We start from the raw sequence: 26,489 nt of genomic DNA, 5'->3' as shown, positions 1-26,489 counted from the left end.
CATAGCTATTACTTAGTTTGTTTATTTAATATGCAAAAGCAGAGAAGAAGAGAAGAGAGATCACCTCTAAAATGCTGTCTTAATTAAGGTAAGGTAAAGTCCCACATTAAACAAATAATGTGGCAATGTACATGATGCAAGATGCAACATTTATTGATATCTATTTGCATGGGCTTGTAGTTACTGGGAATGAACTTATCCAAAATTTTCAAACTATTAACTCATCCATAAATATATGTAATTCAAAAATTAAGCTTAAGCAATTAAGTTAGAGATTGCTCATCCCCTGCTGCACCATCCAAGCCAGTTTGGTTCACACCTTATATTTTTTTTCCTGGTAATGAACCTGCACGAAAAACTTTAACCTTTACCATCACTCATCTAGACAAGAGGCCCATGGGCCACACCTCTCACCTGAGTAACTTTGGTGATGCAGTTCTTTACCAGATTTCCCCGCCTCTTATATCTATTGTGGCCCCAAGGACCCACCATCCCCATCTTGATTTTAATAATTTAGAATCTACACTACCCCAGGAGGCTTTCACATAAGTTTCAGCTTTCCTGGCCCACTGGTTCTTGAGAAGAAGATTTTTAAAGATTTTTTCCTATATATTTCTATGTAAAACTTGGATTCCCTATTGTGGCCTGGCCTACCGCCAGGGGTCATGATTTTAAGTATTTAGATTCTACACTATCCCAGGATGCTTCCACATAAGTTTCAGCTTTCCTGGCCCACTGGTTCTTGAGAAGAAAATTTTTCCTATATATTTCTATGTAAAACTTGGATTTCCTATTGTGGCCCAGCTCTACCCCCGGGGGTCATGATTTTTCAATTAGAATCTACACTACCCCAGGATGCTTCCATAAAGGTTTCAGTTTTTGTGGCCCATTGGTTCTTGAGAAGAAGATTTAAAGATTTTTCCTATATATTTCTATGTAAAACTTGTGGCCCGCCATAACCCCGGGTCATGATTTCTACAATTTAGAATCTACATTACCCCAGGATGCTTCCACATAAGTTTCAGCTTTTCTGGCCCACTGGTTCTTGAGAAGAAGATTTTTGAATGACCCCATCCTATTTTGGTCTTTTCTTGATTATCTCCCCTTGGAAGGAGACTTGGCCCTTTATAATTTAAACTCCCATTACCAAACCAAGTTTGGTTAAAATGGTCCCAGTGGTTCTTGAGAAGAAGTTGAAAATGTGAAAAGTTTACAGGTGGATGGACAGACGGACAGCTAGATGGACAGACTTCGGACAAAATGTGATCAGAAAAGCTCACTTGAGCCTTTGGCTTAGGTGAGCTAAAAATGTAGGTCAAATCCAACATCCAGGCAAGTCAATTAGTGTGAATCCTTAGATGTATCATCCATGAAAGTTGGATCAAGGTCATAATGGAAAATATTTACTTTAAAATGCACCTGCTCACAAAAGCTAAACCTGCCTGGTCCCTCATGTGGAAAAAAATAGGTTAAGTCCAGCATCTGAAGCAAGCCTTGTAGTGTGCATTCTTAGATGTATTGTCCATGCAAGTTTGGTCTACATTAGACCTTGTACATGTATTTACTTTTTTATAAATTTACTCTAAAAAATTTAACCTGGCCATGCACTCACAGGGAAAATCAGAATTATCTGAAGCAAGCCTTGTAGTGTGCAACCTTAGATGTATCCTCCATGCAAGTTTGGTCAATTAGGGCTTTTAGTTACTTCAGAATGAACCTGTCCCATAAACTTTCATTTGGTCACTCATCTGGAAAATGTAGGTCATGTATCCAGCATCTGAAGAAAGCGTGGTAATGTGCATCCTTAGATGCATCATCCATGCAGTTTGGTCAACATTAGGGCCTATAGTTATATACTTTAGAATGAACTTGCTTGAGAAACTTTAACCTCACCATTCATAAAGAAAATGTAGATCAGATTCAGCAACCAACAAAAGCCTGGTAGTGTGCATCCTTAGATGTATTATCCTTGCAAGTTTGGTCAAAATATATAGGTTTGCTTTTTTCCATCAGATTTTTCCCTTGTAAGACTTTGATTCCCTATTGTGGCCTCACCCTAACCTGGGGAAGGGGGGATGTCATGATTTGAACAATATGGAATATGCATTACCTCAGAAAGCTTCCACATAAGTTTAAGCAATTCCATTAAACTAATTGTACTCATTATTGTGGCCCAACCCTTACCCTGGGAACCATGATTTCAACAACATAAAATTTACATTACATCAAGAAACTAACACATAAGTTACACATATTTCTTCATTTATGCATTTTTTCAGCAAGCAAAAAAGTTGCACTAATTTGATTCAGAAATTATTTTTTACTTTGTTTTAACTTTGTGTTGTTCTGAAAACAATTAGGGAAAAAATTACATCAAACAAAGGAATTTGTGTTCAAAAGTCTGAAAGTTTTCTATCTATGAAGCAACTGGTCAATTGTGGCCAACAATGACAATTGGTTGGTAATTATTCAGCACAATGAAAAGTAAATATATACTTAGCCATGCCTCTCCCACGTAAGGTTGTAGCATGTGTATACAATTACCAAACAATAGAAATACAAGTGCATCTTTTGTTTATATATAAAACTGTTCAACTTAATTGTCTGGTAGTAGCAACTCATTTTAAAATGAATATTATATAAAGTCATAAAATTGCTTGTGAACAACAACCCCCTTCCCTTGTATATACATCCTACATCCTAGCTGCAGAACTCAGTAGCTCTCCGAAAAAAATATTTTGACAGACCGGAGAGCTACAGTGCCACCCATTGTATAAACTGTATAATTATTGTGCACAAAAAGTTGCGCTTAGTTCTGGATTTATTCTTCCAAATTCTTAACTCAATTGCAAAAAAGATAGATTTTAAAAAATTCCTTACTCCTCTATGAAGTACTCTCGTAGTTGACATCTTCATGAAGTGCACTGAACCAAATTATCTTGCAAACCAAAATGGCAGTATAAATAGATGAAATTTTCGATGATCTCAATTTCAGGACCAGGAGGGCTCATAAGGAATTTTTTTTGTGGAAACAGTGAAAGAATATGTTAGGAACACACAGTAAGTAATATTTTGAGAGGATTGACAGTTTAAAACATGGAGAAATAATTCAAGATTTTTTTCACAGCGCACTTTTTGTGCGCAATAAATATACAGTTTTACTGTAACTCTCCTGTCTGTCAAAATATTTTTTCGGAGAGCTACACTTCTGCAGCTACCAACATTCCAGGTCAAAAAATTTTTCTATTTGGATTCTTTCTCTAATTATTTTCTCTAGTACATATTTGCAGTGTATTCCATACAAAATATAATATATGTTTATTAAAAACATCAATTTAAAGTGGCAAGATTTTTAGATATAAACGTCAATTCTACTTTATTTTTCCAGGGGGGGGGGGTCCATAAGCACCTGTGATGCTACCTGAGAATGCTTCCATAATAATGACAAGTCAAAACTTTTTTATTGGGGAGGGGGGGGGGGTCTTACGACTCGTAGAGTAAAGTACCCGACCTAAGTCTGGTTTGACTGTTCGCTGGATTTTACCATTGCGCCCATTTCAACCTTGTTAGCAATTGTTTTATAAGCTTTAAATACAAAATAAATATTGTTGAATATACTTAGAAACACTACCTTTCACGATTAACTAAGTTTTTGGAGATTCCAGTGAGATGGCGGGAAATGGAATTCATCCGACCATGGGATTGTCTAAGAATACTAATCACGATGTCGGAAGTTGGAGCTAATGCGCATGAGCTGTAGAGGTTCAAAAGATGAAATCAAGCATGAAATAAAATTGTGATCAGTTGACACTCAATCGGGAGCGGATCTATCGTAAATTATATACAAGTTTACTTGCAAAATTAATGCCCCTACATCGGTCAAGCTTGCAGATACATGATATCAAGGGACTCATCTATTTTTTTTTCAAATAATTACTAATCTAAATGATTATTGAAAGGCTAGTTTCCCTCCACCCTTTCCCCGCCACTGTTGCAATAAATTCGAGCTTGGGTAAGGTAATGTACAGTAATGTATGAATAAAATTTGGATATGAAAGAAGTTAGGGCCTTCAAATTTCTAAAACATTAAATACAACGAGTTTCATCTCACATAAGATGCTGAGAATGTCTTTTACATGTATTTATTTTTTTATATTTGTAAAAATATTCATTTTTTGCTTCACTTTCGCCATAAACAATTAAAAGACCAGATCTGCCGCAGGTTTTTACTCACAATGGTAAAATAATCACACCCAGGCTACACAGCCACTTGGGACGGGACCCCCCCCCCCCCCAGGGTCCTTTGACTTTTTAAATCACAAAAATAATATTACGACTGAAAAATCCAAAAAATATGCTAAACTAGCCTTTAAAAAAAAACATTCCCTCTGAAACTAAAACGTTTGTAGCATCAGAGAGTATGAATTTTTATAAAAGGTTAGTTTTAACTTAAATTTTGGATTTTTCTCTTCCCCAAGCAGCTGCATGTGACGCACGATGGACATGCGGAGAGAGAGAGTAAATAGGTTTAAAGGTGTGTACGCGAAGGAAAGAGAGAAAGAAGGGTGTTACGGCTGCCTCCTTTGAAATTTTCAGTATTTTGTTACTTAGGAGGAAAAACCCCAGGTGATTATATATGGTTGCTATTCTGGTCTGTCCATCCATTCGTCTGTTAAAACTTCTCCATCAAACTCCTCAAAAATATCAAGTTGTTTAATTAATTTTGCAGCTTAACGTCCCTCTCGAGAATTTTCCACTCATGGAGACCCACCACTTGCCGGTGGAGAACTGCCCATTGAGGTCCAATGTATGAAACAAAATGAACATTGAAACCGGAAAATGATATCAGAATTCGAAATGTAGAAATTCAGGTAGTTTGGATAAATAACATTTTCTAACAAAAATTCGCAGAAGGTGGGAGGGGCACTATTTATCAAGTGGCCGTGAAAAGAAGTTTCTTTTTTTTCATTTTCATACCAAAATGATATTTGTCAGCAAAATTCGTTCCATGAACTCCTTTCACATTTTATGCAATATCCATTTTTCCTGCGGAATAGTGCTACCTCCGCGGTGTCTTGTGCATGTCCATGTATTAGAATCTCCACTTCACCATACAGACCAAATATAGTTTCTTCCTCATTTTTAAAACAAAAAGGATGTTTACTAGTCAAATAAGTAGCTACCGTAAATCTGATTATTGATAGGGGCCTAATAATTGTGTTTAGTAGAAGCGCAATAAAGTTAAGATTTTTTGTTTCCATCAACAAATGGTGACAAGGAATTATAATTTTGAAAAGCGGCAGGGTATATATTTCCCTTCAAAAATCTTTTTTTCATACCACAACACAGTCTTTATTACATATATTTTTTTACTTTTTGATCATTTTTTTCCCGGCCACAGGAAAACATATTTTTCACCAGTTATAACCATATGGGAGGCGGGGGGTACCCATTTATTTATTTATTAAAAATTACACAACGCTTTTTTTTCAATATCAGACTGGTACCTATTTATTTATTATTAGCTTTTTTATAAACGAAAAATCCAAGTCATAAATCCCATTATGTAAAAATTCCTTGCCCATGCATGATGGTACATTTTCCGTCATCTAGAACATGAACTATATAAAATGCTTTTTTTAAATACTATTACCCAAAATTAGTTATGTATCTAAACAAAAAAATAACAAATCCAATTTATAAATTGGCTATTCACTAATAGTTGATTTTATCAATGCTGGTAAATTCCAAATCTTATCAGCTTTAGTCCGCACTTGATATTGTCTTCAGTAGCTTTGGCAGTTGAAAAAACAAACTCCCGAACTATTACACCACATGCAGTATATGTACGTATAGTACTGCAAGGGGAAAAGGGGTAGGGATAACCAACATTACATAAAGCACATTCGGCTGTAGTGTTAAAACTCGATGAGAAAGAAAAAACACTTTTGGGGTCTAAAAAAGTTTAATTTTTTCATAGTATATGTACATGTATGTGGCAAAATCGTATACTCTAAATGGTTCTAAAATGTTATTTCAATGAACGATGCTATTCGTGCATTGATAATAAATGGCAAGTACGTAAGCAAAATATATGTACATGCATATATCATGGGCAAGACATAGCTTTCAATATAGGAAGAGTAGAACAAAATGTATATAAAAGAAAATAAATATAATCTGCAATATATCAAATAATCTGCAATATATTAAACTGAGAATTGGTGTCTCCACACTGTGAACTTTACGTCACCACAACTTGATTCTCTGTAAGTGGCGGAAGATTGTCTTTTGGATGAAATTTTTTTGTAGACAAGGGGTTTTCAACTGAGTTTGTTTTGGATTCCTTGTTTATGTCTGGCAAAGGGTGATAAACGGAAGCAATCGATTTTCTTGATTTCATTCTGTAGAAACTGGGCCGTTTCTCCCCAAGACCTGTTGTCGTGTGACGTCTGCGTCGAACTGTCATTCTATATATGTCGTCAACATTGATGACCGACAAAACAGAAGGTCCGAGTCGGCGAATCTCCCGTCCCTCAGAATCATACTCCACTTCATCTGGGACCTCAGACAGGGTAATTTTAGAATTTTGTCGTCTTGATATAAGATATTGTTCAATGGCATGGGAGTAACGAAAACTTTCCGTCACCTCTTTGCGATTTTTCTTGATCAATTCCTGTCTTTGCTTTTCTGCAAGTGCAGCTCTCTTCTGCGTTTCAATTTGAAGTTTCTGCAGAGCAATCATTCTTGCATGTGGGTTATTGCGGGTTGTTTGACCCGTTTCTTGCTCGTGAACGGAGGCTTCCTCAATACCCCCATTGCTTGACTTCTTTCTTGCTTTAGATCTTTTACGCGAAGTGCGTCTTGGAGTAGTGGTACTGCCAGTTTCGTCAACTGAAATGGAAGATGTTTCCTCCTTATCTGTGTTTTCGGTGTCGGGTGGAAGATCTGGAAATGGAGTGATACGAACGCAACTTTTGCGTAAAGCGACTCTCTCTTGCAAGTCTGATAAAGAGAAATTAGATTTTTCAGAAAGTTCTGATGAGTTTTCAGACATTTTCTGAAGCTCCCCGACGTCTGGCGGAGAAATAGTCGCAATGCGCCGCTCCCTTCTTTCTACATTTTCTGGTTTGTTAGTCTCCGTATCCAAAGAATTCCGCAATTTTCTTTTCCCTTTCACAGGTGAAAGTCTTCGACCAATGTATTTCGAGAAAGAATTATACGACGAAACACTAGACCTTGATGATCCAAACGAAAATGTGCTTGCATCCGAAACAGACCTGGAGTCTTTATGTGGAAAAGAAGTCTTTCGAGAAGCAGGCAACGACAATCTACTTTCGTTGATTTCTCGCATTCTCTGAGAAAGAGCCAGCAATGACTGTTCCAATTCACGCCTATGTCCACTCATGATTCTGAAATTCTGTTTTTCACTATTATTCAAAGCAGTAATCAGAACACCAAAATGTTTCTTGGCACAAGTATTTTTGGTACTAGTCAAACTTCTGGTTTCACTGTGAAGCCCTAAATGTCCAATATTGTTTGTATTCTGTGTCCACACAGTGTTACGGTGAACATTGAGAGCCATCGCGTCGAGTCGTTGTCTGTTTGCTTTGACTGCTTGTTGTGTTCTGGTCTTCTGTTGACGTTGTCTCTGTTGATAAAAAGGATGAACAGTAGAAAATTAACAGCTTAACAATTCTGATAACACCGTAAACAATGATAGTCGCCAAAAGTCGTCTAAGAAGAGTCGGATCTGTGTTAATACGTTAAGCAAGGAAAGGAAGATAAATGAAGGGTATATCACAGTAAGAATCCAATATATTGAACGGAAAACAGAAAAGGGATTTAACTTAGACAAAATTCTGTCAGGTTTTCTAAATAGTCAGGAGATTGCCGTATGTTACCGCTGATCTTTTCAAACTCCTCGTGCAAACAATGTCTCGTGTGACACAAAACGTGAATTTACAATGTGTCACAGTTTTTCACCGTTTTTACTTTTTAGGAAAAAAATAATCATTTGACTAAAAGACCGGGTTTTTTTAAATAATTAAAATTTGAAGAAATGTAGAAAGTACTCACCAAAATCTGGAACTGCTGTGAATTTTATCTTCTTTCTGAAAAAAAAAAATTAAAGAGACCATTTAGCTGCTACATTCTCATAAATGTATAAATTATCTCGAAATTGGAAATTACTGCCAATAATTTCCACTTTATATGGCAATAAACATGAAAACTGCAGGAGACATTGGGAAAAATCATTTAATTTCACTATGATCGTACTTTAAGAGAACATTTCTATTTCAAGGATAAATGTTGAAAAACTTTGGCAAAATTAAAGTACTTTACTTTCAAATATTTCAAATTAAAATCAAGAGATTTAAGTTAGACTCGGTTGATTTCATGTCATTTCAAAGAAATCTCTGGTTTTAAAAGACAATTTATGTATCACATTAAAAACTCACAGCATACCTTTTCGAAAAGTTTTAAAAAGTTACAAATTAATATAGCGATTCTCGGATTAAGAAATTGCTGAAAAAATGAACCCAACGAAACGTTTGCCTCAGATATTTCGGAAGAACTGATTCTGAATTCATATCATTCATTTAAATATAGCCTGCTGTTTTAAAATTGGAATCGGAAGTGTTTTGCATTGTTGATACGTTTCACGGCTACGGGACGGTCCTTAAAATGATTTAAATACAAGGTCAAGTTCCAAGACTTTGATATTTCCGCTAAGAACCTACAATTTGATTCCGAAATTGATTTAAATTTCAAGAGGTATTTCTCGATTGACGTCAATCGCCAATTGCTTAAAACAACATTCATATGATTCCGAAACTTTATTTATAGATATATGGTCAGACCATAATGATCAGTTCATAATCGATTAACAAAGATACCACTTTTCGGATTGTTTGATATAAATAAGTCTTGATACTTTATCAATCACTATTCTAACATGTCAACCCAACCATAAGTATCAACATGTCCATGAGTATTTATATAGCACGAACTTTAAAGAGGCGCTGTTTTTTCTTGTGTCGTCATTGAAGACATAACGCCGAACTTTGTTTTAAGGTACCTTTTGACATAAAAGTCTTTTGTTTTCGTATCACGAAGAATGGAATTACAAAAGATGCAGAAAGATTTTAGCATGTTGATTTAAACTTAAGTGGGGGCATGTACTCTGAAGGTCATACAACGTATTATTTCTCGGCTTCAAATCTCCTTTTACAAAATATAATTGACAATGAAAATTATCTTTAAAATAAAAATTTCATTTTTTCCCCAGAAGTACCCAATTGTCAAATCATAGCGCCATAAATCGTCGTGTGCTTGAACAAACAAAAGAAGCGAACCAAATTATTAGCGATGTGTGCTGTTTCCAATTATTGATAAAAAAGATTTCATTAAAAGAATTTTATTTTTGCACTATATTTACAGGGGATATACTTAGTAAATTAACGATACAATGATTGCATACCTCTAGAACCTAGATCTGTTGGAGGAGAAATGCTAATACGTGTATTGACAAAATTCTTATAAACCCCATATTTTTCACCAAAAAGTTTGTCAAATTACTCAAGCACTTCTTTTATTCTTCAATGTCTTTTAATTATGTTTTACATCTGCGAATCTTTACGGCTATTTATGAATTTATTATAAAAAAATCTTTTCGTAGCAAGTTTCAGTTAAGCTTCGGTAGTGAGTCAGTAGGCGAGAGAGTCCCAAAGAATGCTTATTGTTCTCGGAAGGGGGGAGGGGGTAGGTGGGAGGGGGGCTTGATGTGGCGAGTTACGTCAGGAGAACATTTGAATATTATACGAAAAATCCGGTAAAACCTAGTGACTAATTTCTTGGAATTAATGATAAAGATTACACTATAATAGGGGGAGGGATTTAGAAAATTTTTTTTTTGTTAATGAATTCGAAAAGGCATCGAGGAAATCTTTAAACGAATATTTTTTCTTTGCATGGAAATTTCCATCTAATTTTCATGTCAAACCCATTAGTATGGCACTTAAATAAAACTTCGATGAAACTATTAAATAAAATGCATCAAAGATTGTCCGCATATTGATTAAACTCCATTCTAACCATGTCAAGTAGAGATATTAATGATTTATTACATTTTAAATGGTTGGAATGATAAATTTATCACGAAATAATTTTTGCAGTTGTTCATTCTACTTTGGACTATAATTAATGATAGAAGAAGATGATTTTTGTTATCTCGTTAAGCTAGACTTTATAAATGAGCATGCATAAATGTAATGGGTAAAAGAATTTTTTGATAAATCTTTTGTGTATCAAATATGATTTTGTTTCTTTCATTTGTAGAGATGAATATTGAACGACGGTTGATGGAGATGACCATACATAAACCTACAATTGAACACAGTTGGTGATTCAGTTGGCAATCCATTTCTATATTTTGTGAATACTTTACACTTTTCATTTTATTTGAATATACATAGTACCCCCCCCCACCTCCTTTCAAAGTGGAAGAAGCACATATTCAGCATTCTTGAAGAATAAATTGAAGTCGAATCCCACAGAAGCGAACAATTTAGCATAAATGACGAATGAATTTACATAATAGTAAGGGAATTAAGTTCTGGTAGTTATAGGATAAGTTATGTAAATTATTGAAATGGCTTTAATTGACTTTCTAACAATTTTGAAAACGTTAACAAGATCTGTAACGCTCAATGTCTAAAGATCTATTAAGAACAAGTTTATTACTTGACGCCAGCTTTTTAAAGATGCAATGAATTATTAAATTTAACTTAAATAAAGCAAGGTCACATAAAAGTACAGTTGTGCATGCAAGATTCGTAAATTCTCTGACTCATTTTTTTCACTCTTTTGAACTGCTTTTATAAATTTTAAACAAACATTGGAAATGTATAGGTAGAAACAGAAAAAGTCCTCTTATGCACGATTTTGGGCTATAACGCAATAGAGATCTGCATTCCATCACTCTGAAATAACAAAACCAAAGAAGACAGAAGAAAAGGTAAAGGCAAATCACGCCCATTGATAGGTTTGTTTTAAAGGGATCAATCTATGATGGTCCTTCAAGGTATTTTTGTAAACCATAAAAATCTGGCCCTAGAATTTATAACAATGAGTGGAATTATAGTCTTTGAAAGATAACGTGGGTGTAGGATAATTAAAAGGAGAGGACGGGGTTAAATGAATATGAGAGAAAGGAATTAAATTAATTATTAAAAAAGACCTTTCTGATATCAGAGATCAAATATCTACAAAATATATTGTCTTGTAAGGTCTGTACAAACCTAGAAAAATTGGTTAAAAGTTTGTCTCATGTTTTTTTTTTCAAGCTTCTAGTGAGTACAAGCTAACATATGCATATACACAACTATGCATGCAGATAATTCAGACACATACAACTAAATTCACATATTTGAAAAAAAAAAACCAAACACATGGTATATAAAGATCAAGATCTATATTAAAAGAGAAGAGCTTACAGGTTTTTTTTCGAACATCAGAAATGAATTCCTTAATTAAGTAACATATATCTTGGTTAAATAAGGTGTATTGGGGCATAATTTTTCTTTATGCATAACAAAATAATGTATTTTAAATTGTCATTTTCAATTTTAAAACAACGAAGAAAAAAATCGACGATAAATTTAGAACTTTTTTCTACATCAGAGAGAGAGAGAGAGAGAGAGAGAGAGAGAGAGAGAGAGAGAGAGAGAGAAGGATCTGTAGCCTTCAAGAACTAATTCTATACAAGGTTATATATTTTATTAGATTTTGTGGACCAGTGTAGTTTTGAGAGTAGACCAGAAGTGTGTTGAAACTCTGGAGAAAATAATCGTTATCTTATAAATCTTACCTCTCTCTCTCTCTTTTGTCTCTCTCCTACACTCACACTATCTCTTTTATTATTTTTTTTTTGTAAGTGTTCTGCCCTCAATTTTATGTTTAATAAAACTTGATTTTTAATCAATTAAAAACTCCAAATATTAAGGACAAAAAAATTATTAATGGTTAACCATACAAGAAGTGGATATTCAAAGTGATTTCACAATTCATAAAAGATTTGAGGTTTGATTTATATAAACGAAAAAAAAATTATATATATATATAAAGAATGAACAGATGTGAGATATTTAGTTATATTAAAAAAATATGTTTTTATTTGTATAATTAAACATTGATTTAATGAAAATTTGAAATAAATTGAACTGTTTTTATAATAAAGAGAAAAACGTGCTGAAAGAGATACACAAATATATTTTTTTAATCTACTTATACATTAAACCCAAAAAATAGATATGTAATTCTAAATTGAATATTTCATAAATTTTCACTGCTGAATCAAATTCAAACCAATGTTTATGTGCAAACTGAGAGAGAGAGAGAGAGAGAGAGAGAGAGAGAGAGAGAGAGAGAGAAAGAGAGAGAGAGCACCGATAATATTGAATTAATGCTTATGTTCAAATGAAATTTTTGCATTCCATAAATTGAATTTTTTTACCTAATTGCTACATATATCACCGCGTCCTTTACGTAAAATAAACTTATTCAAAAAATGTTAGATATTAAATTTTAATTAAACTTACGACATTTCCATTTTCCTTCCTTACAATCTAAAACTGCATAACACTCAAAAACCACCCTGCCCTGAGAATACTAAATTATCCACACAACTTGTCAGTCAGATTTAGTATTCAACTTCCCAATGCTTTGTAATAACTGTTTCAAATTATCAGATAAAAAGTAATTTTTGAGTGTTATTGAATTGTTAAATTAGAATGTGACGACGAATTCCCATAAAGAAGGAGCATTGCAGACAAAGGACTCAATAAATTACATCTGAAACTCCCATTGTTCACACCCTGGGTGTCAGGTTGTATGCCTCCCATTTAAAGTTACTGTAGATCTATTAAATAAATTGTTCAAAATATTCAATAAATGCAGCAACGTATGATTTCTATCAGTTATTTGTTTGTGTTGGGAAGATAAAATTTAAAGATCCAACAAACCAGTAACCTCTTCAACACATGATAGATTCATCTGCGATTCGTCATTTCAAGACAAACCTGGGACTACTTTATCAAAGAAAATATTTATAGGCGTTAAACAAAGAACTGATTGACACTTGCGATGTAAGGTTTCATCACAACATTGGCAAAAACAGACCGAAATACAGAGAAACAAGCTAGTGTTTGTGTCAATAGAATATTTAGTGGAAGTAAATGTTTACATGTATTTGAAATTCAGTGTAGAAAACGTGTTCGTAGCCAATGATAACTCAATTTCAAGAACCAGTGTCCAGTTTGGCCATGGAAATCTCTAGATATTTAGCAAAATATATAAGATAAAATTTACTCTTCACTAATTTCAAAAATATGCCATTTTGGCAAAGTCTTGAAGTTCAAGAGATTTTTAGATACTGTTTTACCGTGCTAAGTTCCAGTAAATACTTGGTTTTAATGAAATTTAATCTCACGTCTTTGTCTACGCCAAGGTCAGTACTTATTATGCTTCATTAGCAAGGATCTCTTGGCCCTGAGAATCAAAGATTATAGAGTACGGGTATTTTGTTTCGCAAGTGAAATTTATTCTAATGCCCTTGAACGTGTTAGAGTCTAAAAAGTACATGTATCAGTGGAGAAAGTATTTTTTAGCCTTCTCTTAAAGAATTTTCTGTTAAATAATTTCGCGGGTAATCGTATGATTTTAAAAAAGCTCCCCCCTCCCTCACCAGTTTATTCTTCTTTACTATCAATTATTGAAAATAATTTCCCATATTTGTGCGAATTTATGAAAGCAGATAAATAATCCTTGGTCCCTGGGTGTATTTTCGGGAAGAGGGAGGTTTCTGTCCACGAGCACCTGTGTGCATGTATTTCAGTGCAATTCTTTAATTTCCTTAGACAGAAGGCACCAACATGCTCTAAAATACTGACATGACTGGTTGTAAATACAATTGCATTAGGTTATTGTCCGATGTTCAACTGCACGAATCTTTATTTTTGCATCTATAAATTGTTGCCCTTGAGGTTAATATATATCGGGGGGTGGGATGGGTGGGTGGGTTGAGGGAATAAGAATTTTTTTAACATACTATAGTATGGTAAAGGAACTATTCAGTAATAAAATTAAATTACAATTGAACATGACACAGAATCAAGGTTTTAAATTTAAATACCAATAAAACATGCATGTCAAATCAAGATTCTTAATGTCACCATGCTATGTAACATTAGATGTTTCAAAAAACCATCCAAGAATATAGCATTGTATATGTAGAGAAATATCTTTTTTCTGCAGAACTCAAGTTCTTGTAGAATTTATTTACAGATATATTCCTAAATATTCATGATATTCATGTCCTCATTGGGTTGTGGATAAAAAGGAGAGTTTTAAGGCCGCAACTTGCTTGCCCCCCCCCCCCCTTCAAATGAAAACTGAAAATCTCCCTTGTTTGTAGGGAGGTGTAAGTATAAAAAAAAAATTTAAATATGTTTCTGACTAAAATTCCTATACCTGTAACCATTTCACAACAGATCTTACTTGTGGCTGTGATGAGCATTATGGTGTTTCTTTATGGACTGTGATTCTACAACAATATTTCAGTCAGACAGGTATATCTTATAGTTTATTACTAGAAAAGAGACAGATAAAATACTGGGTATATAAATAACCAAATCTATACAGTTTTACTGAGTATCAAAATTTTTAATTTATTAACATTACATCTTTTTAATATCACTATTAAATGGTATAATCTTATAAATTGTTAAAACATTTTAAAAGATTTACATATCTCTCTAGCTGCATGTAATTTCACATACTTTTTAAAATTTCAAAAAACAATGTACATGTTTACCAGGACAATAATTATATATTTGTAAAAAAAATATAAAATGTAAATTATTTTTACAATGTAATTTTCTATAAATCACTATTAATACAAACAGCAGTTTCTTCGTTTACTGATTACAGCTGGGTACATTTCAATACTTTGGAAGGTTTTTACTTGCATGGTTGTTACCATTAATATCTACCATTCACCAGCCTAGAAAAACTTTGGGGTCATTAACTACAAGTTCTAAGCCCTTGTGACATATACATATTCATTTTTGATCAAAAGAAAAAAATATAGATGTACAAGTATTTGTAATTACACGGTAAATCTTACTGACAAATTTTGAGCCCTATTCTATTGCATGCTCTTGTTTCAGTTTTAAACTGAAAACATTTTTGTGGCAATACAATGAAAAAAATTCTGAAAACAATTCTGATGAACTTCTTTAGGAAAACAATGTTCTTTTAAAGAATATGGGACCAAAAAAAAATTATGCATTTTATTTGTTAAACACAACCAAGTGTTAGATGAAGCATAAAATTGAGCTTTATGTTGCAGATAAACAAAAATTCAATAAAACCCTGCAAATTATATGCAATTTTAAATATACACAAATATACACATGTACATATCTTTACAAAAGTATATTTTGTTGATTGTTAAAATATCCTGAATTGCAAGACCCTTTATTAATATGTATGCAAACTATTGTAAATCTTGAAATGTATCTTTTTATGAGAAAAGTTATTTTTCTTTCATTATTAATGATGAACAAGAGAAGAAAATACATGCGACTTTTAAATGTGCTTGCTTTACAATATAATTCTGAAAACACTGACAAAAATTTCTTCTATGAATCAGATGAAATAATCAAAATGTGTGAACAAACTCTAGTGTGCAGATATCGTAAAAGTTTTTAACAAGTGTCAAAACAAATATAATCACGTAGTGAAACACACATCTACCTAACTTGTTGTTTGATCTTAAAATACTCTACAAACAGTCACTAAGTCTTTTAAATGTGTTTTTTCTTGGTTTTGCACAGGATTTGTCATTTGATTGCATTTAAAAAGTGTTAAAAAAATAGATTGGGAAGTAAATAAAACAAAAAGCATCACAATACAATGAACTGTAACACAACACAATAGAATTCACAACAGTGATTTGGTCCCATATTTTGATTGCGTCATAAAAATTAAAGTCGAAAAAAATAGAATCTATAAAAATTCATCTGACTTGGTACTTCATTAATGTCTGGATTTCTTCTTCTGCCTTTATGTCCTGCAATGGTAATAAACTAAAGATAATTATTTTGATAGCAGTATAGAAGAGTCTTTTGAATGTATACCATGGAAATCTTAACCCTTGATTACATGACTTTATTAGTAGATTTGTATACCTGGTAATTCTATTTACTTTATTAAAGAAAATAAATTCATCAAGGCAAATTATCAAGAAAATCATGCAATTACAATATTGTACTTAACATCATTGATAATTTAGAACCAGAATTATCTGTTTCTATCTCTTGAATTTCATGCAAGTATCAAAAGAATGTTGGTTTTTTAACAAATCTGAAGACCCCATGAAGTATGCCTTTTACATAGCTTTCTGACTTACATCTTGACTGACTGAAGGAATAGCTGCTGCTTTGTCTAACCATTGTGTCATTTCCTTATACTTTGACATCTGATAGTAACACTGAAATAATGCATAATCAAATGAGAGCAAAACATAAGTCACTCAAAGGGATACAATTCAAAAAATGTCACTTTCTTTATTTTATTTTTATTCATGAACTTGAGGAATAAATCATTTTATAATATGAATATCATAAAAGATTTAATGTTCTTACCTTTCCAATATACAGAAGGTTTTCTTTCCATTTACCAGGGTTAAGACGATCAGCCTGTAAAGAGAAAGACAAGTGTATTGTAAAAAGGGAGGAAACTCTAAAATTCATCATCTTGCTTAAAAGTTCTGATCACATTTTCTTTCTTCATTGACATTTACATATATAGCTTTCTATACAATCAGAAAATAATTTGTCTTCAGAAAGTGCAAAGATGTGTCAATCAAATGTGTCCAGAAATTCGTAGTTTCAATAATTTTCAGGAAAAATTAATTTTTTTTTTTATTTCCATGTGAAATGCTGTGAGAAATGCCTTAGAAACATATAAGCCATATGGTATTATTATTTTATACCCAATATTTGAGAAAAATATTAACTTCAAATCTGTGTTCAAGCACGTTTAAGAAGATATATAAAGATAAAAGTATACATTATTAATATGAAAATTCTGAACAGAATTTGTCTTTCTTGTTTATGGAGACAGATTCATATGGTTATTACCTCCAGGAAGTGAGTGAGGGCCTCCTCTGCAGTAGATGTAGGTGGCGTGGCAAACAGTGTGGCTGCTGCCTTCCTCTCTATCCAGGAAAGCATGTAAACCTAAAACAAAAGAAAAAGAAATATTGACTGTAATTTTCCCAAATAATATGGAAAAACATACACAATACACTTCTTATGTCTATTTAAATCTATAAAAGTAGGATTGTTTGATCAAGTATGAAGGTCCTTGGCAAACAATTCCACTGTTTTCTGCAGTTCTTACCCCGTAACACCACCTGCCCAACAAGTGATGGTTAGATGGGTCTGTTGGATTGAGCTGTATTGCACGTTCTATATGTTCCTGCAAAAGATGTAAGATTTTGTATGTCCAATTTTGGCCCCCAGAGGAGTGAAAAAGAAAAAAATTATGATCAAAGCAATATGACTGCATAAGCTAATCACTTACAACCACTATATTATTATACTTTTTTAAAAATTCATGCTTGAATATTTATATAAGTGGGTATACATTAATATTACCTTAAATATATAACCATTCTTAATCTTCTCTTGTGTGGACTCATAATCACCAATACTTCCTAATGTTATGGCAAACCTGCAAAAGTTAATTTTTCAAGACAGTTTAATTAAGTTTTTCTACAAGTAACCATATCCATTTTTTCAACAAAAATCTAAATTAAACAATAAATATGAACAAAATATATAACTGAGATTAAGTTACAGTGTGTTTATATATCCCACTCTCATCTACAAAATTTTGTATTCAAATAAGATATTATCTTGAACATTACCATTTATGGGCACTGGCACATTTCTCCTCCATGGCCACTGCTTTCTGAGACAGATCTTTGAAGCATACACCAACTGTTTCTTCTTATCCTGATTCCCCCTGCTCCCCTCAATCTGGGCAACTTGGTATGTACTCTTGGCTAATCTCCAGCAATACTCCACATTGTCAACAAACTACAAAACAATAATATGCATACAAAAATACTGAGGATAATATTCAGATAAATCAGTGCATTGATAATTAAATTTTTTCTTTATATGTCAAGTTTTCATTCTGGCACAAATGCAAACTATCAGGTACTAGGATATACTTGTAAATGATCTTTATAATATTCAGTAACAAAACATCATTGTAGATTTTCCTATCATTTTGATCAATGCAAAGGATCTGTTTCTTCAAATACCTTCTCTTTGTTATTTTTTAGCATTTCATAAGCTCTTAGTTTATCTTCATCAGTTCCATCAAAGAGTTTGTCAACATCCTTGAAGAAAGTATCATCATCATCCTTCTTCTCCTCCCCCTGCTCTTCCCAGCCGATTCTTGTGTTCATCTGTGTATGGATTTCTGTCTGAAGGTCATGAAAGTTGTGGAACTCGTAATCTGACCTTAAATAGAAATAATAATGATGATATTTAATCTCTGAACCTCTGCACTGAAAATTACCTTGTTACTAATTCTGACAGTTGAAAAGTTAAAGAAAAGAAATCCAACCAAATCACTGGTACTAACGTTTTATTTGTCAGTTTTATTTTACTTTTGGGAAAATCTATATTTGCTCAATCAAAAAAAGCACAGTACATGTATATATACTTTTTGCCACATCTTCACTCTCAACAGTAGATCTATTTTTGGATAAAGAGGAAATTCGAAATAGAATGCATACCCTCCATAGGCATCCTCATAAGCGTCATCGTCCGTCTCCCCACTGCTGGAAGTGGTGCCATAGAATGCAGGGCTCTTCCTTCTTCGTTTGACTACCTTCTCCTTCAATTCCTCAACCTCTTTCCTCAGATTGGAAATAGATTCAGAAATAAGTCGTAACTCTCTATCAACATTCGTTGTTAATCGAAAATAAATCAGTGACCCACCAACTCCGACAATGATTCCCGCTCCTAAACCGCCTAGAAACAAAGAATTATGTCTGAGGAACGTTGACATCCTGAATCTGACGAGATCTTGCGAAAGATTACGACATGAGTGAGGGGAGTGATGAAGCTTCGAGATGTAAACACACGCACCGGAAGTGAACTCTGATGCATAAAGGGAGTTCACTCTAGCATGACATCAACGAAAACACATTGTAAGTTGTGATACAAGATATTGTGTTTGTGGTGATATCATCAAAAAAGAAGCATAGAAAAGATATGACGATGCTTTAAATTATCTAGACAAATTGTTTCGAGTGAAAATTGTGATACTGAAGAAGTACTTTTGGAGATGCAGGTGTAAACACTCGTAAAGCAAGTGCGTCAAGGGAGATTACTCTGGTATAAACACAGAGGGTGACAACTGAAGAGGAGGCATTTATAAAGATTCTCTTGATCAGCAGTAGTACAATAAAATGCCCTTTGTCTTGATTAGTACACAAATAAGACTGGTAATGGCTTTTGAGAAATCTTATTTTAAAAAAGAATAATTTTCACTGCTTCTTTTTTAAAAGAATTTTAGCAACAATTTCTCTTTTACCTATAAAGCAACGAGCCATGCAGTTTGAATGATTTTTACTCCATTGCAAAGTGTATAGAAGAAATAAATTTTGCTTTTGTATATTTAATTCTTTAATAAATGTAAATTAAAATTATTATTATTTCTATGCCCTGCTATTACCTATAGATCTATATATATTCTCTGATTCCTTAATATACATGTATATAGTTAGCTAGAATTTTTAAATAATTATACTTTCAGGAAACTGGTCCAACGGTTTGTGGAGATGAATGGAGTGATCCAGAGTTAATGGAATATCTTGGAGCCAAATTAACAAAAGCCCTAGGAAATAACTTGTAAGATATAGTTTAATGTCCCTCACTATCACTTGCAGCTTGCTTAATTGCATGTGGATAGATAAAAATTAATAACTGAAACAATCTTGTGTGCTTAGTTTATGAGGAATATACATGTGTAGATTTCTGTTTACAGCAAAGAATACATTTCTGAAGACCCAGTGAGGATTATACTGGACAAGCTAGAGAAGAGAGGATATAAAGTGATAGCCATGACTGGCCTTGGCCAAACCTGTATATGGACACTCCAAAAGGATTCACAGGATTCTTAGGATTGTGTTATGAATTAAACATGTCAAAATAAATATTTTATTAGTGAACATACTGTGCAATTTATATTGTGCAGGATTGAAATGTTTATACAATATTACATATCTATACACATTCCACAAATGCTTGGATAATGCAATGTTTAACGATAATAAAAAAAATCTATCACAAGTTCATTGTTAATTAAGTCTGATGCATTTTGAAATTTTGTCCAATCTATAGTAAAATTTTGTGCAATCTATGGTAAATCTTCTCCAATCCATGGTGAAATTCAGCAAGAGGCTTGTTTCCAAAAAGTTGACTTATTACTCTCCCTTGCAAGCATTTTTGAATTAAAAAAGTTAGATCCTCCAAGTTTTATGTCTTAGATTTCTGTAGAACAATTATGTGTAAGATGTTCTCCTTGGATGTGTTTATATACAAGATTGTTAATAGCTTTCATTGACTTGTATATTTACGATTAAAACCAGAAGGTTAGCCTCCTCTTGATGCCAACTAAAATCTCTAAATATCTGCAACAAAAGTGGGATCAAATTCTGACCTCTAGATCTGCAGCAATAGTGGGATCAAAGTCTAGTCTCTTTACATAGATTTTCAGCAATAGTGGGATCAAAGTCTGATCTCTATAGATTTGCAGCAATAGTGGGATCAAAGTCTGGTCTGTATAGATTTTCAGCAATAGTGGGATCAAAGTCTGATCACTATAGATCTACTGCAAGCATTATAGTTTGATCAAAGTCTGATCAAATTCTGATCTCTATAGGTCTACAGAGATCTTTATAGTTTGATCAAAGTATGATTTTTATAGATCTACAGCAATAGTGTGATCAAAGTCTGATCTTTCAAGCATCAAAAACAATAGTGGTAACAATGAATAATTTCTATAAATCTACATCAATGGTGAGATCAAAGTTTGATCTCTATAGATCTACAGCAATAGTGAGATCAAAGTCTGATCTCTATAAATATACAGCAATAGTGGGATCAAAATCTGATCTCTATAAATATACAGCAATAGTGGGATCAAAGTCTGATCTGATCTTGATAGATCTACAGCAATAGTGGGATAAAGATCAAAATAGTGAGATCAAAGTGATCTCTACAGCATAGTGGGATCTGCAGCAATTTGGGATCAAAGTCTGATCTCTATAGATTTGCAGCAATAGTGGGATAAAAGTCTGATCTTTAAAGATCTGCAACTATATTGGGATCAAAATCTCACTGATCTCTATAGATCTGCAGCAACAGTTGGATTGAATTCTGATTTTTTATAGATCTATACAGCAATGGTGGGATTAAAATCTCTCTGATCTCTAGAGATCAAAGTCCAGATGGTACTCTTTTTGTCCTTAACATTAGAACAGAGATCCACACCTATACTCTACTTGTGTATAGGATATTTATACTAAATTAACGTATTAATTTTATGGTATATTAGCTTAATCCAATAACAGAGATGATAAATGCATGTATATTTATGAGCCTTGCTATGCAAATTTACAAATAGGATAAAGGTCCTTGTAGTATAAAATCACACAATTATAAAGGCTCAACATCTGCAGATAACAAATTTTAAAGCTTGATTTTTTTTCCTATTTATTCTCTTCATTTTGTAAAGCTTTGTGTATTTTTCCCATTTACACAGTATCGATAAACTTTTTTTCCCTTTAATTTAATATGCTTTGTCATTCTATGATGTCACTATTAATACAACCTCCTTGATAATTCAAGTATTTTCCTTACTTAACTGTGTAAACAACTCCCTTACAACCATAATTTAACATTTCATCATACAATATATACTAAAAATTCAATTAAAGTATAGTAAGTGCATTTTATATATAGACATTGAATATCCCATGGTTACAAAGTGGCTGGTGATGTTCATATAAATGACCTTCACAAAGTGTTTCCACATTTCTGTTGGTTGCTACTAGTGATCGACACATACAGGGAGCTCTGCATTGTGTCTCCACTCATACCAGGTATAAAATGGGGTAGTTTTTGCCTGTCTATCTGTCTGTTGTCCACAAAATCTTCAACACTGTCTGTAACTTCTATTTGGTTGGAGTTATAACTTGATCTTGTCATATTTCAGATGTGTATTTCTTGTGACAAGGCCTTGCTTTTTAACAAGTTGTGTACCCCACCTCACAGGAACAACTGACCCTTGGGGCACATATTTCAAAATTCTGGAAATTTTATTTCATCTTAGATGGTTGATTAATACCAAAGAGCAGATTTCAAAGCATTAATCTATTTTCAGACTATATGTAACCAACCCCAAGTTCCCCTGACCCAGGGGCCTTGAAATTAACAATTTTGGAAGAGGCACCTTCCATCATCATTAATATGTGCTTAGATCATTGGCATATTATCCAGGAGCAAAGGAAAAGATTTTCAAAGAATAAACACATTTTCACTATATAATCATTAGAGCCCCAACTTGGGTCAAGGCTTGAACAATTTTTTTTTAAAATTTCATTTTTTACAGCCCAGAGTTCCTTTTTATAACCCCACCCTATATTTGCCTTTTTCTTGGAAGTGGACATGGTCTCTCATATGAACAAGCTCTTCATCCAAGGATACTTTGACCAAATTTGGCTCATTTTTTCTCTCTCCAAATATATAATTTACAGCATTAGACACAATTACTGTATACAGGGAAATTTTCGCCCGTTTTATTTTTGCCCTTTTTGCCCTCATCGGAGGTGAGCGAATTTAAAACGGGGCGAATTCCATGCAAATATAGTTTAATATCTTTAAAAAAAATCTTTTTTTAAACGGGGCAAACTTGTTTCCAAAGGTGACAGGGCGAAAATAACCCTGTATACAGTATTAACAAATGATATAAAGCTCAAAAATTATTCTTTACTACTAAGAATGGTAATATTGAAATAATTATGATCCCCAAAACTGTAACATAAACTTGGTGGAACAGTCAATATTTGGGCTTTTATTTTCAGTTCCATTCTATTTTCTTTTTTGAAACACGATCCTTAAAAAGAATTGTTCCTGCCATTGCAGATTTTGTATTTCTATCAGATCTGGTACAATACCAAACATAGGTAATCAGAGATTACAGAGCTCACTTCAACGAATGTTGTCTTTAAGTAAGGCAAAGTCACACAACAAAAAGTGTACATCCAAAAATGAAAATATTCATGCAATTTTGATCTGATACTTTGAAATAGACCTATATAAAAAATTCAAACTAGTTCTTCATGAATATGTAATTAAAATCCAGCATCTGAAGCAAATTTGATAGTTTTCGTCCCTTGATGCACCATTTGTGCAAGCTTGGTTTATACAATGTTATATAAGCCTTATAGCTTTTTGGTAATAGACCTGCACCCATAACTTTTACCTGGTCCATTATCTGAAAAATAAATGTCGAATTCAGCATCCGAAGCAAGTCCATTAGTGTGCATCCTAAGATGTATCCTCCATGCAAGTTTGATCATTAAAGAACTCATAGTTACATGTACTTGGAAACGAATCATGCACCAAAAACTTTAACCTGTTCACTCAACCAGAAAACGTAGGTCAGATTCAGCATCCGAAGCAAGCCTGGTAGTATGCATACTTAGACGTATCATCCATGCAAGTTAAGTCATTATAGGGCTCATAGTATCTTAGAAATGAGACCTGCACCAAAAAACTTTAACCTGTTTACTCAACCGGAAAATGTAGGTCAGATTCAGCATCCGAAGCAAGCCAGGTAGTATGCATCCTTAGATGTATCATCCATGCAAGTTTGGTCAACACAGGGCTTATAGTTACTTTGAAATTAAACCTGCACCAAAAACTTTAACCTATTCAGTTAACCGTAAAATGTAGGTCAGATTCAGCATCCGAAGCAAGCCTGGTAGTGTGCATCCTTAGATGTATCATCCTTGCAAGTTTCGTCAACATAGGGCTTATAGTTACTTGGAAATGAAATCTGCACCAAAAACTTTAACCTGTTCACTCACCCAGAAAATGTAGGTCAGATTCAGCATCCGAAGCAAGCCAGGTAGTATGCATCCTTAGATGTATCATCCATGCAAGTTTGGTCAACACAGGGCTTATAGTTACTTGGAAATTAAACCTGCACCAAAAACTTTCACCTGTTCACTCAACCTGAAAATGTAGGTCAGATTCAGCATCCGATGCAAGCTTGGTAGTATGCATCCTTAGATGTATCATCCATGCAAGTTTGGTCAATATAGTGCTCATAGTTACTTGGAAATGAGACCTGCACCAAAAATTTAACCTGTTCACTCAACCGTAAAATGTAGGTCAGTTTCAGCATCCGAAGCAAGCTTGGTAGTATGCATCCTTAGATGTACCATCCATGCAAGTTTGGTCAACATAGGGCTTATAGTTCCTTGGAAATGAGACCTACACCAAATAGTGCACCAAAAATGTTAACCTGCTCCAAAAACATTAACCTGGTCATTCCTCTGCTGAAATTGCAGCATCTGAAACTTTGACTGGTACAATGAAACACACGTACTAGAAGCATCTTCCATGCATGTCTAATCAATATAGGACATAGAAGTACTTAAAAAGAAAACTGCTCAAAAAAACTTAACCTGGGACGCCGACACCGACGCGGACAACGAGGGTATTACATAAGCTCCCCCAACTTCGTTGAGGTGAGCTAAAAATATAAGGTTAAAATGTTGTATGTACTGCACATTTTGTTTTTGCAACTTTGACTACAATGAAAAATTCCACAGAAATCGCTTAATTCTTACATTGCAGCCTCTAGTATCTATATTTCTGCATAACATCAAACTCAACACAAGTCTTGTTTTTAACTATTTTTATATTAAACATGCATTATACGATAGGCCAAATAACTGCAAACATTCTTTTAATTAGATACTAGAAATATTACATATACATGTTATGTAAATTATACAATAAGTTATGTAAAATCAAATCCTTTTAATTTACAATTAAATTTTTTAATCCACTGAAAGAAAACCATTCATTCGCATATATTTTTCAGAATTATTGTGTCATCATATTCTGCATGTTATACTTAGGTGTCAATAGAAACAAAGACAAGAAAAAAAATATCAGTATAATAATGTTAATTTCTTTTTTCAACTTGGAACTTTCATAAAAAACAAACTAAAAAGAAGATATAAATGGATTTGAAATGATAAGTACATGTACATGTAATATATAAAAACAACCATATGATACATAAGGAAAACAGTACTAATGATACAATGCATCTCTAAACTTTTAGACTAGTTCACAATCATGAAGGCATATTTTTAAAAAAAATATCATGAAACAATTTGAATCACAACTTAAAAAGCCCCAATTTTAATTAATTACTCATGTGTTAGAATGAATTCATAGAAAGAATATCCCCCTCCCACCTTTCTACTCGGCAGTAAAAGCATAAAAAGCAAGTAACTAACATTGACTTGAGCATACATAAATGTAAGCATTACAAATGAATCAAGCCTTATGAATACCAATGAATTTATAGTACCTTATAGCAGGTCTACTCATATTCAATTTATACTCTATTGCACTCTTCTGTAATAATAATGGCACAAAAAATTGCAGTCTTTGAAGTACATTTTGTACTGGGATAGACTACTGCAAAATTGGAAAGGGCTTCAGAATTCAAATTTTTTACTATAAAGCCCAAACAGGTATACTAAACTATAAATCAGTCATCACCTATATGTAATATTGAACTTTAATTTACCAAGTGGTCTTGAAGCTTTCATTGCATGTACTATTAAGCAATTTCCTTCCTGAAATAAGATACTTATTGGGGAACAGGGCTTATGGAATTGTGAAGTTCTTGAATTTTATAGAATTTTTATATTATGTACAGTGAAGTTTGGAGTGCTTTTTTTTTTCTTTCAAAATACAGTCTGAAATTCACATAAGGGGAGGTACAATGACACAATCCATGGCATCATAGAGACTAAAGAAAGAAAATTCTATTGCACCTGTCATAAATGTGGTCATCATTGGATTTGGAACCTAAATATGATATTTGAGGCTTTGCTTAGTAAAATTGAGTTGATTTTCACATGCTCAAATAATTCCATTGTAAACATTTATCTTTAAACCTTGATACTTTAAATATGGTTGGACTGGAATAGGACCCTAGCATTACTGCTAAGATATGCTCTAACTACTGAGCTACCAAGGCGTATACTATTGGGTCATTAGAGCCTAAACCACTACTGAAGATTT

General features: G+C 33.2%; 2 protein-coding genes and 1 pseudogene across 3 annotated transcripts; 1 reads left to right on the top strand and 2 right to left on the bottom strand.

Moving 5' to 3' along the window:
• Positions 1-5,956: 5,956 nt before the first annotated feature.
• On the bottom strand, positions 5,957-12,725 carry LOC134246043 (uncharacterized). Of its 2 annotated transcripts, XM_062728307.1 has the most exons (3): positions 12,603-12,725; positions 8,080-8,114; positions 5,957-7,651 (listed from the first exon to the last, which is right to left on the bottom strand). In XM_062728307.1, exon 3 carries the CDS (start codon positions 7,583-7,585, stop codon positions 6,245-6,247), a length of 1,341 nt encoding a protein of 446 aa, XP_062584291.1. In that variant the 5' UTR covers positions 7,586-7,651; positions 8,080-8,114; positions 12,603-12,725; the 3' UTR covers positions 5,957-6,244. The 2 variants fall into 2 exon arrangements, with proteins under 2 accessions (XP_062584291.1, XP_062584290.1); XM_062728306.1 differs by lacking the exon at positions 12,603-12,725 and having other exon boundaries at positions 8,080-8,208.
• Positions 12,726-15,700: 2,975 nt separating this feature from the next.
• LOC134246063 (regulator of microtubule dynamics protein 1-like) lies at positions 15,701-19,262 on the bottom strand (annotated as a pseudogene).
• Positions 19,263-19,271: 9 nt separating this feature from the next.
• LOC134246064 (GTP cyclohydrolase 1 feedback regulatory protein-like) lies at positions 19,272-20,631 on the top strand. Its single transcript, XM_062728324.1, has 3 exons — positions 19,272-19,594; positions 19,906-20,000; positions 20,137-20,631. Exons 1-3 carry the CDS (start codon positions 19,559-19,561, stop codon positions 20,270-20,272), a joined length of 267 nt encoding a protein of 88 aa, XP_062584308.1. The 5' UTR covers positions 19,272-19,558; the 3' UTR covers positions 20,273-20,631.
• Positions 20,632-26,489: the final 5,858 nt, after the last annotated feature.

Source organism: Saccostrea cucullata, unplaced genomic scaffold, assembly GCF_032062105.1.
Source record: "Saccostrea cucullata isolate Sc308-1 unplaced genomic scaffold, CSIRO_AGI_Scuc_v1 ctg217, whole genome shotgun sequence".
In the NCBI taxonomy this organism is placed as follows: Eukaryota; Metazoa; Mollusca; class Bivalvia; order Ostreida; family Ostreidae; genus Saccostrea; species Saccostrea cuccullata.
This window is presented reverse-complemented; position numbering and strand designations above follow the sequence as displayed.

Coding starts and splice junctions, on each gene's coding strand:
- LOC134246043 (XM_062728307.1), bottom strand. CDS start 7,585: ATGGCTCTCAATGTTCACCGTAACACTGTGTGGACACAGAATACAAAC.
- LOC134246064 (XM_062728324.1), top strand. CDS start 19,559: ATGCCCTTTGTCTTGATTAGTACACAAATAAGACTG. Junction 19,595..19,905: donor TTAGTACACAAATAAGACTG/GTAATGGCTTTT, acceptor TTATACTTTCAG/GAAACTGGTCCAACGGTTTG. Junction 20,001..20,136: donor AAAGCCCTAGGAAATAACTT/GTAAGATATAGT, acceptor TTCTGTTTACAG/CAAAGAATACATTTCTGAAG.